Source organism: Chiloscyllium plagiosum, unplaced genomic scaffold, assembly GCF_037043375.1.
Source record: "Chiloscyllium plagiosum isolate Xiang-an unplaced genomic scaffold, Cpla_swu_hap1 HiC_scaffold_9, whole genome shotgun sequence".
NCBI classification, from domain to species: Eukaryota; Metazoa; Chordata; class Chondrichthyes; order Orectolobiformes; family Hemiscylliidae; genus Chiloscyllium; species Chiloscyllium plagiosum.
In genome coordinates, this window is record NW_028270147.1 from 71006832 (window position 1) to 71022568 (window position 15737).

General features: G+C 40.6%; 1 protein-coding gene across 3 annotated transcripts in view; it reads right to left on the reverse strand.

The window, feature by feature from the left end:
- glis1a (GLIS family zinc finger 1a) overlaps positions 1-15737 on the reverse strand; it is a 401984-nt gene that overhangs the window by 3553 nt on the left and 382694 nt on the right. For 2 of the 3 annotated variants that reach the window (XM_087990769.1, XM_087990768.1), the window contains exon 10: positions 13096-13266. The exons of the other annotated variant lie outside the window; for it this stretch is intronic. In XM_087990769.1, coding sequence (XP_087846895.1) covers positions 13096-13266 — 171 coding nt within the window. The remainder of the gene's footprint in view (positions 1-13095; positions 13267-15737) is intronic. 3 annotated transcript variants of the gene reach the window in all.

Here is a 15737-nt window from a genome sequence, read left to right on the forward strand (position 1 = left end):
CCACAGATATAACAACCAAGGCCTGCACTCATTCCCAATAGTTACTCATATTTTCTCTGCCAATGTGTCTCCTGACATCTTACAGTCTATATCAATTTAGTGCCAATGCATGACACTTACCCAACCCAATCCCATAACCCCTTATAGTCTTTCTACCACTTAATGCCAACTGGTGCCTCACACTCACCACCCTTTGTCCATACACTTATCAAGACAACTCATCCAGTGTCCACCAGGGGCAGACCTCAGGAGCTAGGTTGGGTTAAATAAAATAAAGTTCTAAATCTCACTTACAAAATTCATTACATAAATCCAATTCAGAAATAGTCATTCAATCGAGTTAAATCACAACATAAAAAGCATATATTTATATTCATAACCCTCATCAAACGCAACTAATCCTTTAACAACACCATTGAAGAATCAGTCAATCTGTGAACTATAAAGGAGAAAGTGAGGACTTCAGATGTCGGAGATCAGGATCGAAGAGTGTGGTGCTGGAAAAGCACAGCAGGTCAGGCAGCATCTGAGGGGCAGGAGAGTCAACGTTCCTGATGAAGAGCTTATGCCCAAAATGTCAACTCTCCTACTCCGAGGATGCTGCCTGACCGGCTGTGCTTTTCCAGCACCACACTCTTCGACTGTGAACTTATAGAGGCCCACTATGACAATGATATGTTGTGGAAAGCAACCAACCATGATTAGTTGCCGTAGCCCAGAGAGACACTGAGCTGTTCTCTCTCCTTAAAGAGAGACGACGGGTGGTGGTTTAACCTGAGGGTCATCACGTCTCAGGCAAGGGTTGAGGTTAAGAATGTATGATCTTCATGGTGATCTCAGCTGGTGTGGAAATTGAACCTGTGGGGTTGGCATCATTCTGCATCACAAACCAGCCATCTAAACATGAATAATGACATCACTTAGGATTAATTCAACAAACAGCTATTGAAACTGCTCATACAGATTTTTGTCCATTTTCAGGCACAGGCAAGCAGTTTTTTTTTCCAATTATTCAAGGGTTAGCGATTTACATAACAGCTTGAGTTTGTTCAACTCTCAGACACAGGTAGGAAGACTTTAAATTTCTAAGGGGCTGATCACTTAAATAACGTGATACTTCTGCAGACCTCATCTGTCCTTTGCATACATTTTTCCTAAGTGCTATGCCTTAAAGCAAATCCAACAAACACTGTCACAATCTCCATCACATCAGGGCAAGAAATCAGGACCTGAATCCACCTTACCAAGACAAGGATCAAATGATGTTGTTTGGCTCTTGACACCAATCTGAATCACACTGACCGTCCGGCTAGCTGTCAATTACATCCCACCCCCACCCAAGGAATCTAAGGTGTTATCTCACCATCCATTTTTACATACATGCAAGAGCATGGAGATATGGATAATGATGATGCAGGCTCCAATTTCTTTCCATCACATGCTTCACCAAGAATCTCCTCTGCTTTTACCATTGATATGTGTTGGAAACATTGATAAGTTGGTACTCAACACTCAGTTGTTTTGGCTGACTCATGAATGTACCTTCCTTGAACATCAAGTGCTGGAATGAGATTTCAACCAGAGTTTCAGTCTCAGTGGCAGGGATGGTGACGTTTAATTGGATTAGATTCCCTACAGTGTGGAAACAGGCCCTTCGGCCCAACAAGTCCACACCGACCCTCCGAGGAATAACCCACCCACCCCATATCACTCTGTCTAATGCTCCTAACACTCTGGGCAATTTAGCTTGGTCAATTCGCCTGACCTGCACATCTTTGGACTGTGGGAGGAAACCGGAGCACCGGAGGAAACCCACGCAGACACGGGGAGAATGTGCAAACTCCACACAGACAGTCGCCCGAGGCTGGAATTGAAATCAGGTCCCTCGTGCTGTGAGGCTGCAGTGCTAACCACTGAGCCACCGTGCTGCCAAATCTGTTATGTCACAGATTTTGTTCACAAGTATTTGTGACTTCTTTAAGGATTCATAATTTCTACCTGTGGGTTAAGGCCCTGTTCCAGCAAAGCTGGAGTCTTTTTGAACTCAGCACTGACTTCAAAGGGCCATGCTGGATTTGAATTTCCCACATATGGGAGTCCCATTCTTCCCTGCCAGAATGACTAGGATCTGTCAATAAAAAGAGTGAGAATTCCTGTTTCTGGGTCCTGACTGGCATTTTGGAATGTTCCCAGAGTCTCCAGGACCCTGCAAGAATCTCCTTCTGGTCTTAGAATGTAATATTGATGAAACTTTATCTCAGATATTTCCTTGGTTCAGTGTGAGAAGCTATTTTTGTGAATTCCCGCTTGGTACAACCTGGAATGTATTGCTATCTGAAGGACATCCATGTAACTGTAGCAGATCAATCATCAAACAGATACTTTTGTCATGTGCTTGATCTTATAAGCTGTCGTGATTTCTCGGACTTCAGAAAAGGTAACAAATGCAATCAGTTTGTGGCTTAGGCTGTAAACTATGAAGAAGACACATTAAACAATTAACTGTAAAGTGATAAACAATAAATTTATAATGCCAACCATCTGTTTTCAACAAAGGCATCAATTACAAAGGGTCTGGTTAAAACATATTAAGCATGTTTGCTATTTTGTGTAGCCCCATTACATATTTGCTGATTTAAAAGCAGACTTTCAACCAGCTTCAACTGACTGAAGTTATCCAAAGTGTCGACTTCCTTACTATTTCCATTCGACGTTAACAGTGCAGACAGATGATTGAAGCTCCATGAAGTGTCCATTAACTGTTTGCTGTTATAACAGTTGCGTGCAAAAGAATACAAGTTCCACATGTCCCAGTTTGTCAGCTTCCCAGCAGTTGGAAAGTGGAGACTTCAAGCAGCTTTGGGAATAATTTAGTTTTACCGTCCACTATTTATAGCTGGCCGATCACATTACCATGAACAGTTGGAATGTAATTTTATTATTCATCTTCCTCAGAATATAGAAAATAAAACATTCACACCGTTATACTAATGCTCAAAATAAAACCAAACGTAAGCACAGCTCTGAGCCATTGCCTTACATGGTAGCTCACCACTACGTTTTCATGAGTCTCTGCCTATGTCACTGTCTGGAAAATTCACTGAGGCTAGTAAAAATGACTAAAGATACTGCGATAACTCAGGATGTCCGACTGGAAAGGAACATTAATTTCGTTGAACACCAGAACAGAGCCACTACTATGGTTACAACAGCTATTTCCAGGCCGGAACAGACAAGTCTGCACACCCAATCTTGGGTCTACTTTATTTATTGTTATATCTGGAAGTGCTATCATACACAACAGTTTTCCCCCACCAAATTACCATTACTTTTTTTGTTAAGTTCTTAACTACTAACCACCACCAGGAAATCGATTTGAATATTTGCTGGGTCTGCTTTCTTTTAAAATATATATTGGGTCTGGTCATGATATTTTCTACTCAAACTGCTCAGAGCCTGTGGATCTGCTTCTTTTTATATCCAGAAGTGCACTTACACACAACTGAACTTTCCCATTACTAAATCACCGCAACTTTTTTCTGTTTCTAACGATTAACCATTACCAGTAAATCATCCACGTGGCCATTAGATAATTACATGGGTCTTCTTTTTTTCATGGCCAGATGTGCAATCACATGCAACCAAATGGTTCTTTTCCCCATCACCTAATTACCATGGCCTAAGCAACCTTCCCACCACCAAAAACACCATGGTTTCTTTTTCAACCTGCTAATCACCACCAGTACAATATCCATGTAGCCATTTGAATATTTACAAACCAAGCCATTATGGGCAATATAAACCATCAAAAGTGAAGGGGAGGGGTAGGGATTGAGTTTGCTGCATTAAATTCTTTAATTTAACCTATTTTCTAATCAGCCAGTTCAGAGATTTCACTACACACCCTTGAGCAGGTGGGACTTGAACCCAGCCCTCTCAGTACAAGGGTAGGGACTCTACCACTGCGCTACACGAGGGCTCAAAACCTCCTAGTCTATTTTTCTTTACCCAATTTTTCTAATCAATCTGTTCAGGAATGTTATTACACACCTCTGGAGCAGGTGGGACTCAGACTTCAGCCTCCTGGTCCATGGGTAGGGACAGTACCACTGCACAAGAGAGCCACCATCCTCCTAGTCCAGGAGTTGCAGCCGAGCAGGCTATTGCCTGTTCCCCAGGGAAGTCCTACTCAATGAACTACACAAGGAGATTAATTAAAAGTTCCCCATGGGCCTTACTGGGGTTATCACAGATACTTATGAAAAGGAATTCCAATAGGTTCTTCTTAATTCATGCACCCAAAATAACCTCACACATACAAACATATGTATAAATTTGGGGTAAAAGTAGCTATTCAGCCCCTTAATGTCTGCTCTGCCACTTGATAAAATCATGGTTGAACTGACTGTAGACTTGACACCGCATTTCCACTTTCCCCAATAGCCACTGATCCCTTTGCTAGTCAAGTATCTATCTACTTCTGCCATTAAAAGTATTCAAGGTACAATCTCCAATGCTATTTGGGAAAGACAGAGTTCCAAAGACACTGAACCCTGAGAGAAAAATGATTCTTTCTCATTTGTCTTAAATGGGAGACTCCTAACTTCTAAGTTATGCCCCATTGTTCTAGTCTCTGCCTCAAGAAAAAACATCCTTTCGGTATCCACCCTGCCAAATCCCCACAGGATTTTATATGTTTCCTTAAGGTAACCTCTCATTCTTCTAAACTCCAGTGGATACAGACCCAGCTTGTCCAACTGCTCCTCATAAGAACAAAATCTTACCACACCACTATCACATTCCACATATCAGTTGAGTGAATCTTCTCTGAATTGCTTCTAAAACATTTGGTTTTTTGCAAATAAGGACTTATAAATAATAGTGATTAATAATTTGTAAAAGCATAGTACTCAAGATTTGGCCTCAGCAACACTCTAAAGAATTGCAGTAAAACTTACCTACTTTATGTTCCATTCCCCTTGTAATAAGTAACAACATTCCAACTATCTTCCTCTTGTAGTGATTGGAACCAGGACCAGGTGGATCTCATTGACTATGAGCTTCTTCATTGGGATTGTTAACCTGGGTCAATCAGGGAGCCCTGGCTGACAGATATAAACAAGAGATTCAGAGAGTCTCCTTGGGAGACTTGGGACTGGGTCTGAGCTGGTTAGTCAGAGCCATTGCATTGTACGCATGTAAATAAAGGGGCCTTGGTGACGGGATACCAGCCTCTGTGCAATTACTGCACTAACATTTTGCAGTTCATGTACAGAGCATCCAGATTCCTCTGTACTTGAGTTCTGAAATTTCTCTTCATTTAAATAATATTCTTCCTGTCGAAGTTGACAAGTTCATATTTTCCCACGCTATATTCCATGTGCCAATTTTTTTGCCCAGTGACTAAACCTTTCCATATCATTTTGCAGGGAGAAAGTGAGGACTGCAGATGCTGGAGATCAGAGCTGAAAATGTGTTGCTGGAAAAGCGCAGCAGGTCAGGCAGCATCCAAGGAACAGGAGAATCGACGTTTCGGGCATAAGCCCTTCTTCAGGAATCATATCCTTTTGCATACTCCCTATGTTCTCTTCACAACTTACTTTCCTACCTAATTTTGCATCACCAGAAAATTTTGCAATTCCACGGGGTCACATCATTGACATTAATTAGAAACAATTGAGGCCCAGACATGATCTCTGTGGCACAAGCATACCCTACCAACCAAAAAAATTCATCTACAGCCACAGTCTCCTCTGTTCTACAATACTACTATTAATCCTACATCTCCTGCCTTTGTTTGTTTTACCAAAATGCAATATCTCACATGTATCCAAATTAAACTCCATCTGCCACTCCTCAGCCCATTGACCCAAATGATCAAGATCTCTTTGTAATCTTAAATAACCTTCTTTACTGTCCACTACACCACCATTTTTGGTGTCATCCCAAACTTACAAACCATGCCTTCTACATTTTCATCCAAATCATTTATATAAATGACAAACAAAAGTGGACCCAGCACCAATCCCTGTGGAACACTACTGGTCTCAGGCCTCCAGTTCGAAAAATAACCCTCTACCATCACTCCCTGTCTCCTACCTTTAAGCCAATTTTGTATCCAATTGGCAAGCTCACCCTGAATCGCATGTCACCTAACTTTACTAATTAGTCTATCATGCGGAACCTTGTCAAAGGTTTTACTAAGGACCAAGTAAATGATGTCTACTGCTCTGTCTTCATCAATCTTCTTGGTTACTTCCTCAAAAAACTCAATTGAGTTTGTGAGACATGACTTTCCCTCGCAATAAGCCAAGGTGACTATCTCTAATCATTCCTTGCCTCTCCAAACACATAAATCTTGTCTTTCAGAATCACTTCCAACAACTTACCCACCACCAAAGTCAGACTCACACCTGTCTTCCCCTTACATCCCTTCTTAAACAAAGGCACAACATTAGCCACCTTCCAGTCATCCAGCACCTCATCCATAGTAATAGATGATACAAATATTTCTGCAAGGTGCCCCACAACTTCCACCCTAACTTCCCACAAAGTCCCGGGATACACTAGGTCAGGTCCCGCGGATTTTGTCCACCTATCGCTGGCCTATTTCGCGGTCACTGTTCTTGTCAAACTACAATATCTAGTTGCTCTCCTATCTTGTACTGGACTATGACTACAAGATCTTGCCATCCTATGGTGAGTTCCTTTCACCAGCCTGTGAACTTTTCCTCGGACTGTGCTTGCTTCCAGGTTTCAGAAAAGATTTCTGCATTTTCTGGGCTTCCACGTCATATTGCCAATGCATAGATCTTACTTTCTGCTCTTCGTATTGCAAGTTTAGCCATTTTTTATATTTGTCAGTGAACTTCCCAACTCTTTGTAATGGATCCTTCCATTGAGTGGCTCCTTCTGGCTTATATGACATTCTACTGCCAACTTGTGGTAGTAGACCTCTGGGAGAAATAATTTTATCCTGATCTTCAGTATCACTGTGTTCATATTAACTTAATCCTTTATCTGCCATAATCTGCTCTTCATAATCATCCAAATTATGTGAAGTGCAGAGGCTTCGTCATTTTGTATGATTTTATTAGACTCTGTAAATGTATCATCTGTGCCAGTTAACCTTGTGGAATGCACTCTGACAGATTGATTGTCATGTTTTAAAATTATTGTTCATCAATTCCTACTTATAAACTTGCCCGGACCTTCCCACTCTTTGTATCGTTATGGTTTGTGATATATCATGTCCCACAAATTACATTTATTTCTGATGGTTTTCCATGATGAGCAAGGCTCACCAAATTTTCTCTGAAACTTCAGCTTTAATTAATATTCTTCTTTACTGAGCTCAGATGCTCAGAAGAAAGTGGAGCCAATTGAATCCCTTCCCAATCAAATATTACAGAAGGAATTCTTGGATTTCTCCTGGGGAAAAAAACTGATATGGATTGTAGCTCTCAACCATTTGCATTGAGTTCTTCATGTGGACTGCCATACCAGACCTGATGTTAGTTTATAACTTACAATTTCCATACCTTCCTCAGTGTACAACTGTTGACCCTCGAAATGGTAAATGCATAGCCACATATCCATTTCATTTTTCCACTTATCATCAAAATCAGCTTCACAAAACATCAATGTAAATCAAATCCTGACACTTAATACTTTGTTTCAGTGACTCCTCTCCAAAGTAACTCTTGTTGCTCTTTTAGTGTTGAATGTCTCCCCTGTTTTTCATACCAAACATCAGACACAGTCCTCAAGGTACAGTAAATCCTTGCTTTAAGTCGCTCTGACTTAACATTAGTCAGTTAATAGTAAGTATTCACATTTAGCATTGGAACTTTAATTCGAACTTTGCTTTCCACTGGATGAGACATAACGTTGCAGGACCCAATGAATGCATCATGGGATAAATCCTGCCACTTTCTGACTCTCCTTGCCAGATTCCCATTTGTTAATTAAACCTCCCAGCTCCTAATCCTCCTAATCCTAGTCACCAACCTTCCTAGCCAGCCTTCCTTTTTGCCAACACTCCCTCTCAGGGCTCATCTCCACAATGTTGCAGCTCAATGTTACTCTCACTCTAAAATTTATCCTTCTGCCTCTCGCCATTCATGTGGGTTCAGTTTGCATCTATCAAGTAAAACAACCTTGCACCATCAAATGCATGTCAGCTTTCTAATTTGAGACAGTAACCTATGATATTATCCAACTGATATTATTGTAACATGAACAGAACATAACAATAAGTTTCTCTTTCTGCCTCTTGCCATTCATGTCCTTAGCCATTACTCACAGTAAGGGTTCAGGAGAAGTAAGTGGTTACTAGAAGAGTCAACCAGCAACCTGGAAGGTCGAGACTATGATATGTGGCAAGTTGTAAGTTCAGTGAGTGGAAGCAGAGGCAACAGGAAACAAGAGAGGCATTACACAGGAGGCAAATGGCAAGAGCACATTTTATATTTTTAAGTTTGTTTTGTTTTAAAAGTTATGTAATATACTGACATAGAAATGAAATATGTACAGTATTTCATCTGACATTGTATTGCTTTTTAAATTTTTTTTATTTTGAGGACAAAGGTCCAATAAAACTTTACCACCGTTTTTAAGTTGGTTGGAATAGGAAAATATAATTCATTTAGCATTGCTTCACTTGAAGTTGCACTTTCTAGGAATGCAAACACAACATTGAGAAAAGACTTCCTGTATAGTCTGCCAACTGCACTGTGCAATTTTTTCATCACAAATATCAGAACACAATGTGGAGGAAGTAGTAATTTCAACATCCTATTTGCATTTCTGATTGTTGTCTTGTAGTTGCCTGATACATTGAGCATTAACTCTATGAAGACCCTAAGGTTTCTTTTGACTTGATCTTTTGGTATTTATGGCCCAGATATTCTGGTCAGCAGTAATGCTGCACGCATCATCACTGCCCACAAAGATTTCTGCACCCTGAACATACTGTGTTATTTCAGCTGGGACTTTGAACCCAGCTGCAGCAGTAATGGATTGGTGCAGCCAACAAGTACTGGAAAAGATGAGTGACAGGATATCACATCCACTCATGACACAGCTGCTGTATTCAAGTTGAGTTTCTAACTTGAATACAACATCCAATGAGATCACGGTTGATCTGCAGTTGAAATCCATACACCTGTTTTTGGCCCATACCCGTTAATACCTTTGCTTAACAAGAGTTTATTGCAGATTTAAACTTAACAAAGGTGGATATGGGAGAAACGTCAGGCTGTGTTTAACAGGGTGATTGGTTTGGGTCGGTGGGAATAATGAGTCAAAAAGCACAGCAGGTCAGGCAGCAACCGAACAGGAGGCGAATCGAAATTTCGGGCATAATCCCAACATTCCTGATGAAGGGTTTATGCCTGAAATGTTGACTCTGCTCCTCGGATGCTGCTTGACCTGCTGTGTTTTTCCACTGCTGCACCTTTCAACTCTGACTCTCCAGCATCTGCAGTCCTCACTTTGTCCTCATTGGGGCTAATATTGAATGAGGGGATTGAATTAGAGAAAGGTAGTCAGGTCAAGAGAGTGATTGGGAAATCAGTTGTGGTACTAATCTTGGTTTTGTTGGCTAATTTCTGATGTAGACCATATTAACTATTGTATAAGGATGTAAGGATCCGAAATGGTTAATACTGAGGACTGCCTTAAGCAATACTCATTATGATCAAGACAAAATGACTTTGGCGATTAACTGCTTAGGATCATAAAAGAACAAGGTCTACTATCCAGGTTCTCTTCATAGTTTCTGTAACCATGTCTGTTATATCGGTGCAAAATGTATTCAGTTGCTAACATGCAATAAATTGCACTTGCTGAAGAGTAGATTTCCTTCTCGACAGACTTTCTTCTGCCACACTGGACAAGAGGTGCTTGGAATTCCTTGTAATTGATCAGTAATAGTGCAGACGGCCTCAAAGAGCAAAATGGTCTGTGGTGAGTGAAACATTTTTCAGGTAAATATCCACATGAGTTCAACATAGCTAGCCCAAGTTTCTGATGCTGAGCTTAGAGTTATAGATTTTCACAAGGATCTCAGGCAATTAAAATCAGCCTTTTGCAAGTTAAAACTTCCTGGATAATTTCAGCATGTTTGTGTGTTAGGACTTCCAGTACAATTCCACTGATACAGATGCCAGAAGATGTAGGCCAACAGTTTATCCTGGTTGTAATTCTTTGACAGTCAGTAACAGGCTGGAATATTGTGTGGAATTACCTCTTGTCTAAACTGCATGGTTTGTGCAAACGTAATTCAAGGCATTTTGTCCCACACGGATTTACGCAAAACCAAAATCCCTTCATATTGTCACAAATTGTGAGAGAATAATATTGCAACATCATATTAACTGAAACTGAGCTGCTACAAATGCAAGGTTTTTATAACAGTATATTCTTGGACTACCTCTTTAATTTGGGGTAAAATGGAGGGATGAGGAGGTATTGTGTCAGTATAGGATTTTGATGAGGCCACTTTTAGAATACTGTGTACAATTCTGATACCCCTTCTATAGGGAAGGATGTTGCTAAATTTAAGAACATGCAGAAGAGATTTACGAGGATGTTGCCAGGGCTGGAGAGTTTGAGTTATAGGTAGAGACTGGATAGACTGGGGTTTTCTTCCCTGGAGCATCAGAGGCTGAAGGGTGACCTTATAGAGGTTTAAAGAATCCTGATGGGTATGGATAAAGTGAATAGCCGAGGTCTTTTTGCCTGGGGTAGGAGAATCCAAAACTAGAGGGCATAGATTTTAGGTTAGAGGGGAAAGATTTAAAAAGGACCCAAGTGGTAACTTTTTCACATGGAACGAGCTGCCAGAGGAGATGATGGAGGAGGTTACAACTGCAACAGTTAGAAGATATCTGGGTGGGTATATGAATAGGAAGGGTTTAGAGGGATATGTGCCAAATGCTGGTAAATGGGACTAGGATAGTCTGGGATGTTTGGTTGGCCGAAGGGTCTATTTCCATGTTGTATGATTTTACGACTCCATGTGACTTGTTCTGAATTCTACTGACAGCAAGTCAGAATGTTTCGGTCATTGTAGATTAAAGGAGAACATGGGTTGCCTTACTGGGAAGACACTGCAAAGTGTTTGAAAAACATGGTTTTATATATTAATATTTATTTTAGCATTTTGTTTTAAGCCAGTGTGTTATTTGTGTTGATCTATTTTTGTAAAGGGGTTTAAAAATGAATTAGGTCAGTTTTTACAGAACCATGACTTTAAAATCAGTATGTCAGAGACAGCAGGTGACCACAAGGACCCCTAGACTTTTAGATTAGGTTCCCTACAGTACGGAAACAGGCCATTTGGACCAACAAGTCCCCACTTGACCCTCTGAAGAATAACCCACTGAGACCCATTCCCCTACCCTATATTTACCTCTGACCAAAGCACCTAACACTGTGGGCAATTTAGCATGGCCAATTTGCCTAACGTGCACATCTTTGGATTGTGGGAGGAAACCCACGCAGACACAGCGAAAATGTGCAAAGTCCACGCAGACAGCTGCCCGAAGTAGGAATCAAACCTGGGTCCCTGATGCTGCAAGGCAGCAATGCTAACCACTGAGCCACTGTGCCATCAATGGAAGATTTATTATCATCAGGGCAACAACAGGAGAGAGAAACTATTAGTCTATTAACTATAGCAAAATCTAAGATGACACATATTTTAATTGAATTAAAAAGGTTTGGGATTCAGCTGGAAGGAAAGCTGACTGGAATCAGAAACTGGTATAGTATTTTCTAGAAAAAGGAGATTGTTCAGAACAGTTAAGGAAATAAGTTACTTCAGTGAGAAAGTGTGGTTTTTGAAACTTCCAGACCCAGAATGTTAACTCTGCAAAAGACTGAGAAAATCTAAGCTCTCAGCTGTATGAGTGGTCAAGGGAAAAAGCCTCATAGCTCCCAGGATCAGAACTGAGATAAAGCAGTTAAGTCAAATCTACAGATCTGACAAAGGAGGAACATTTTTTTTTAGTTAACTGTGATATGATGAGTTGGGGAATAGATAGGATTTTATTTTGCCATGTACCTTGAAATCTTTCAAACTATTGTTTTAATTATTTAATTTATTTTGTGTAATAATTTTTCTTATTGCTCAAATGAAATCTTCAACCATATGTGATTAATTTTCAGTGAAAGACTGCTACCTTAAATTAAAGAAGAAACAAGATATGATCTATCGGGCCAGAGTTCATTCTGAGATCTTACTTATCCAACGCTTAGATCATCTGGGATTACAAGAGTTTACGCCTGCAGACAATGGGAAAAGCATTTGTACAGATGGTGGATAGATTGTTAGTCTCCAAAGTCCCAGGTAAAAGTCAGGAATGCAAGATTTTTTAAATGGTTATACTGTGCATCTGTTTAATTTTTAAAAATATGGGACGGAAAGCTGAAAAATTGTTAATTGGCATTTCTAAGCAGAACATGGCAATGATTTACACATTGTCATGAAGGCAGATTTTGAGGGGGGTTCTTTAGGAGTGTTTGTAGAATTGCCTGCTGGGTGATTACTTTAAAAAGACACAGAAGCTCACAGGCAGTTTCAGCTTGCAAGAATCTAACAGAGAGCTGAGGACTAGAGGCAGCATGTTTCTATAGCCCAAAATGCAAAAATGTGGATAAGAGCTCATGTTCAGATTGAAGAGACCAAGTTCTTGATGAATTATACATGACTGGAAAATTCGCCTAGTTTGGGTAGGAGGAGAAATATCCAGGTCAACCCTCATGTAAAAGCCAGTTCAAATTCAAACTTATTTGAGAAAAGAAAGGAAACAAATGCTGTAGCTAACTGTCAGTTTACCCTAGTTCTGGAAGAATGGAATGTCCACATAAAAAAGAGATTTATGATTTTAAATTGTGGATTATTCCAGTAGTTACAGTATAAAATGTCTATTAAGACATAGTTTAATTAATTTTCTTAAGTCTTTAAAGCATGAATTCTCATCACATCATCCTTCCACCCATCCAACGGAAGTTTTGACTTTTTCAGTTATCAGTTTCTACAGGATTATAACCACTATAAGGACAGATATCTGTCTTATTCTTCTTTACCTGATAGACTGGCATGTGCAATTAGTGAATGGTAGCCATTTTGCCGAGCTGCACCAGGACAGTGAGAATCATCTGCTGGATGGGAGTTGTGAATAGTTGTTTGCTCCATTGTTCGAAATGAATCACCATACTGGAAGGTATTTTGCATGGTGTGAAAGCTTCCTTGGTAACCTGGAAACATAGATCAATTGCAGCACTGTTATCAGATTTTATGCTTACTTCAGAGCTAACTATTTATGTCCATAAGAAATCTAAAGTGGTTTACATTTTGCTGTAAAGGACAAATCCTGAATGAATTATGCTAACACTATTTTCAACAGCTGGGGAAGTAATATGGTCAGTATGCTAGCACTCCTTGGCTAAAGGAAGGAAAATGCTACACAACATTTGCATTTGCTGTTTTTCACTATGATTCTAGAGGTGCCCATGGACCTAACCTTGCCTTCTATTTTCTCTCATTTATATTCTATCCCTCAATGATATTATCCAAATAAAGTCAGATACAGTTTGTACAAAAATAGGGAGATCTTGCTGAAACTATACAAGGCACTAGTTAGTCCACACCTAGAACACGATGGGAATTGTGAATTTATTTGCTCCATTATTCTAAATGAATCACCATACTGGAAGGTGTAGTGTAGAGGAAAAACCTGGCATAGGAGAGCGTATTCAGGACAGTTTCCTAGAACAATGTTGTGGATACAACCATGGATGAGGCATATTTTGGATATGCTAATGTATAACAAGGCAGGTTTAATAAACAATCTCAGAGTACAAGATCGATGAGGAAACAGTGCCCATGAATTTAGCATTCAGGTCGAGAGTGAGAAACCTGGAGAGGAAACAATTGTGCTAAACTTAAATAAGGGCAACTTCAAAGGAATAAGGACAGACTTGCATGGACTGGACTGGAAAAGGAGGTTAGCAGAAAAGATCATTGATGATCATGATGATGGTGATGATGATGATGATGATGCAGCATGGTATGGTGACTCAGTGGTCAGGAACCCGGGTTCAATTCCAGCCTTGGGCAACTGTCTGTGTGGAGTTTGCATGTTCTCCTCGTGTCTGCGTGGGTTTCCTCCGGGTGCTCCAGTTTCCTCCCACAATCCAAAGATGTGCAGGTCAGGTGAATTGACTGTGCTAAATTGCCCATAATTTCAGGGATGTGTCGGTTAGGTGCATTAGTCGGGGGAAATGTAGAGTAATGGGGAATGGATTTGAGTGGATACTCTTTGGAGGCTCAGTGTGGACTTGTTGGGCCGAAAGGCCTGTTTCCATACCACAGAGATTCTATGATCGGTGGCAGATGTTTAGGAATATAGTTCATACCTCACAACAAAGATATTTCCCAGTGAGGAAGAAGGATCCCACAGAGTGCTGTGTCATTAAGAACATTCAAGGCTGAGACAATTTTAATCAGTGAAGGGATAAGGATTAGGAAGAAAAGTCAGGAAAGTGGGTTTGCAGATTGAAGGACCAGCTATGTTCTTATTGAATGGTGGAGCAGACTATGGGCCGAATGGCCTACTTCTACTCCTGCATCTTATGTTCATTGTCTGACACCAGTGTGGTGCAATGCCAGTTGTCAGCCCAAAGCTGGTCTTTGTCCAAATCTTGGAGCATTTGGACATGGACTGCTTTTGTATCTGAGGAGTCACAAATGGTGCTGAACATTGTGTAATCATCAGTAAACAACCCTACTTCTAACCTTACAATGGAAGGAAAGTCACCAGTGTAATAGTTGAAGATGGTTCAGTCCAGAACACCACCCTGAGGAACCTCTACATTGATGATCTTCGGTTGAGACACTGAATCCAAATAACCACAACCATCTTCCTTTGTGCACAGAACGAATCTATCCAGCAGAGAGTTTTCCACCTGATTCCCATGACTCTACTTTTTCTAGGGCTCCATGATGGCATACTCTGTCAAGTGTGGCACTGATGCCAATGGCACTCGCTCTCACCTCAATTCTGCAGTTCTGCTCTTTTGTCCATGTTTGAACCAAAGCTGTAAAGAGATCAGAGTCTGAGTGACCCTGGTGGAACTTAAACTGGGCATCAGGTTATTTCTAATCAACTGCTGCTTGATAGCATTGTTGATGAACCCTTCAATCACTTCATACATGATTGAGAGAACAGACTGAGGGGGTAACAATTGGCTGTATTAGATTCATCCTGATTTTTGTGTACAACATATACTTGGGCAATATTCCATACCAGGTAGATGCCAGTGTTGTAGCTGTACTTAGGTGTTGACTAAGGGTGCAGCAGGTACTGGAGTACATATCTTCAGTACAATTGCTGGAATGCGTTCAGGGCCTTTGCAGTATTCAGTGCCTTCAGTTATTTCTTGATATCACATTGAGTGAATCACATTGGCTGAAGACTGACTTCAGGGACGCAAGATGGCACCGGCAAGCAAGAAGTTAGTTTGATGTGTGTCTACTTCAACACCAGGAGCATCCGGAATAAGGTGGGTGAGCTTGCAGCATGGGTTGGTACCTGGGACTTCAATGTTGTGGCCATTTCGGAGACCTGGATAGAGCAGGGACAGGAATGGTTGTTGCAGGTTCCAGGATTTAGATGTTTCAGTAAGAACAGAGAAGATGGTAAAAGAGGGGGAGGTGTGGCATTGTT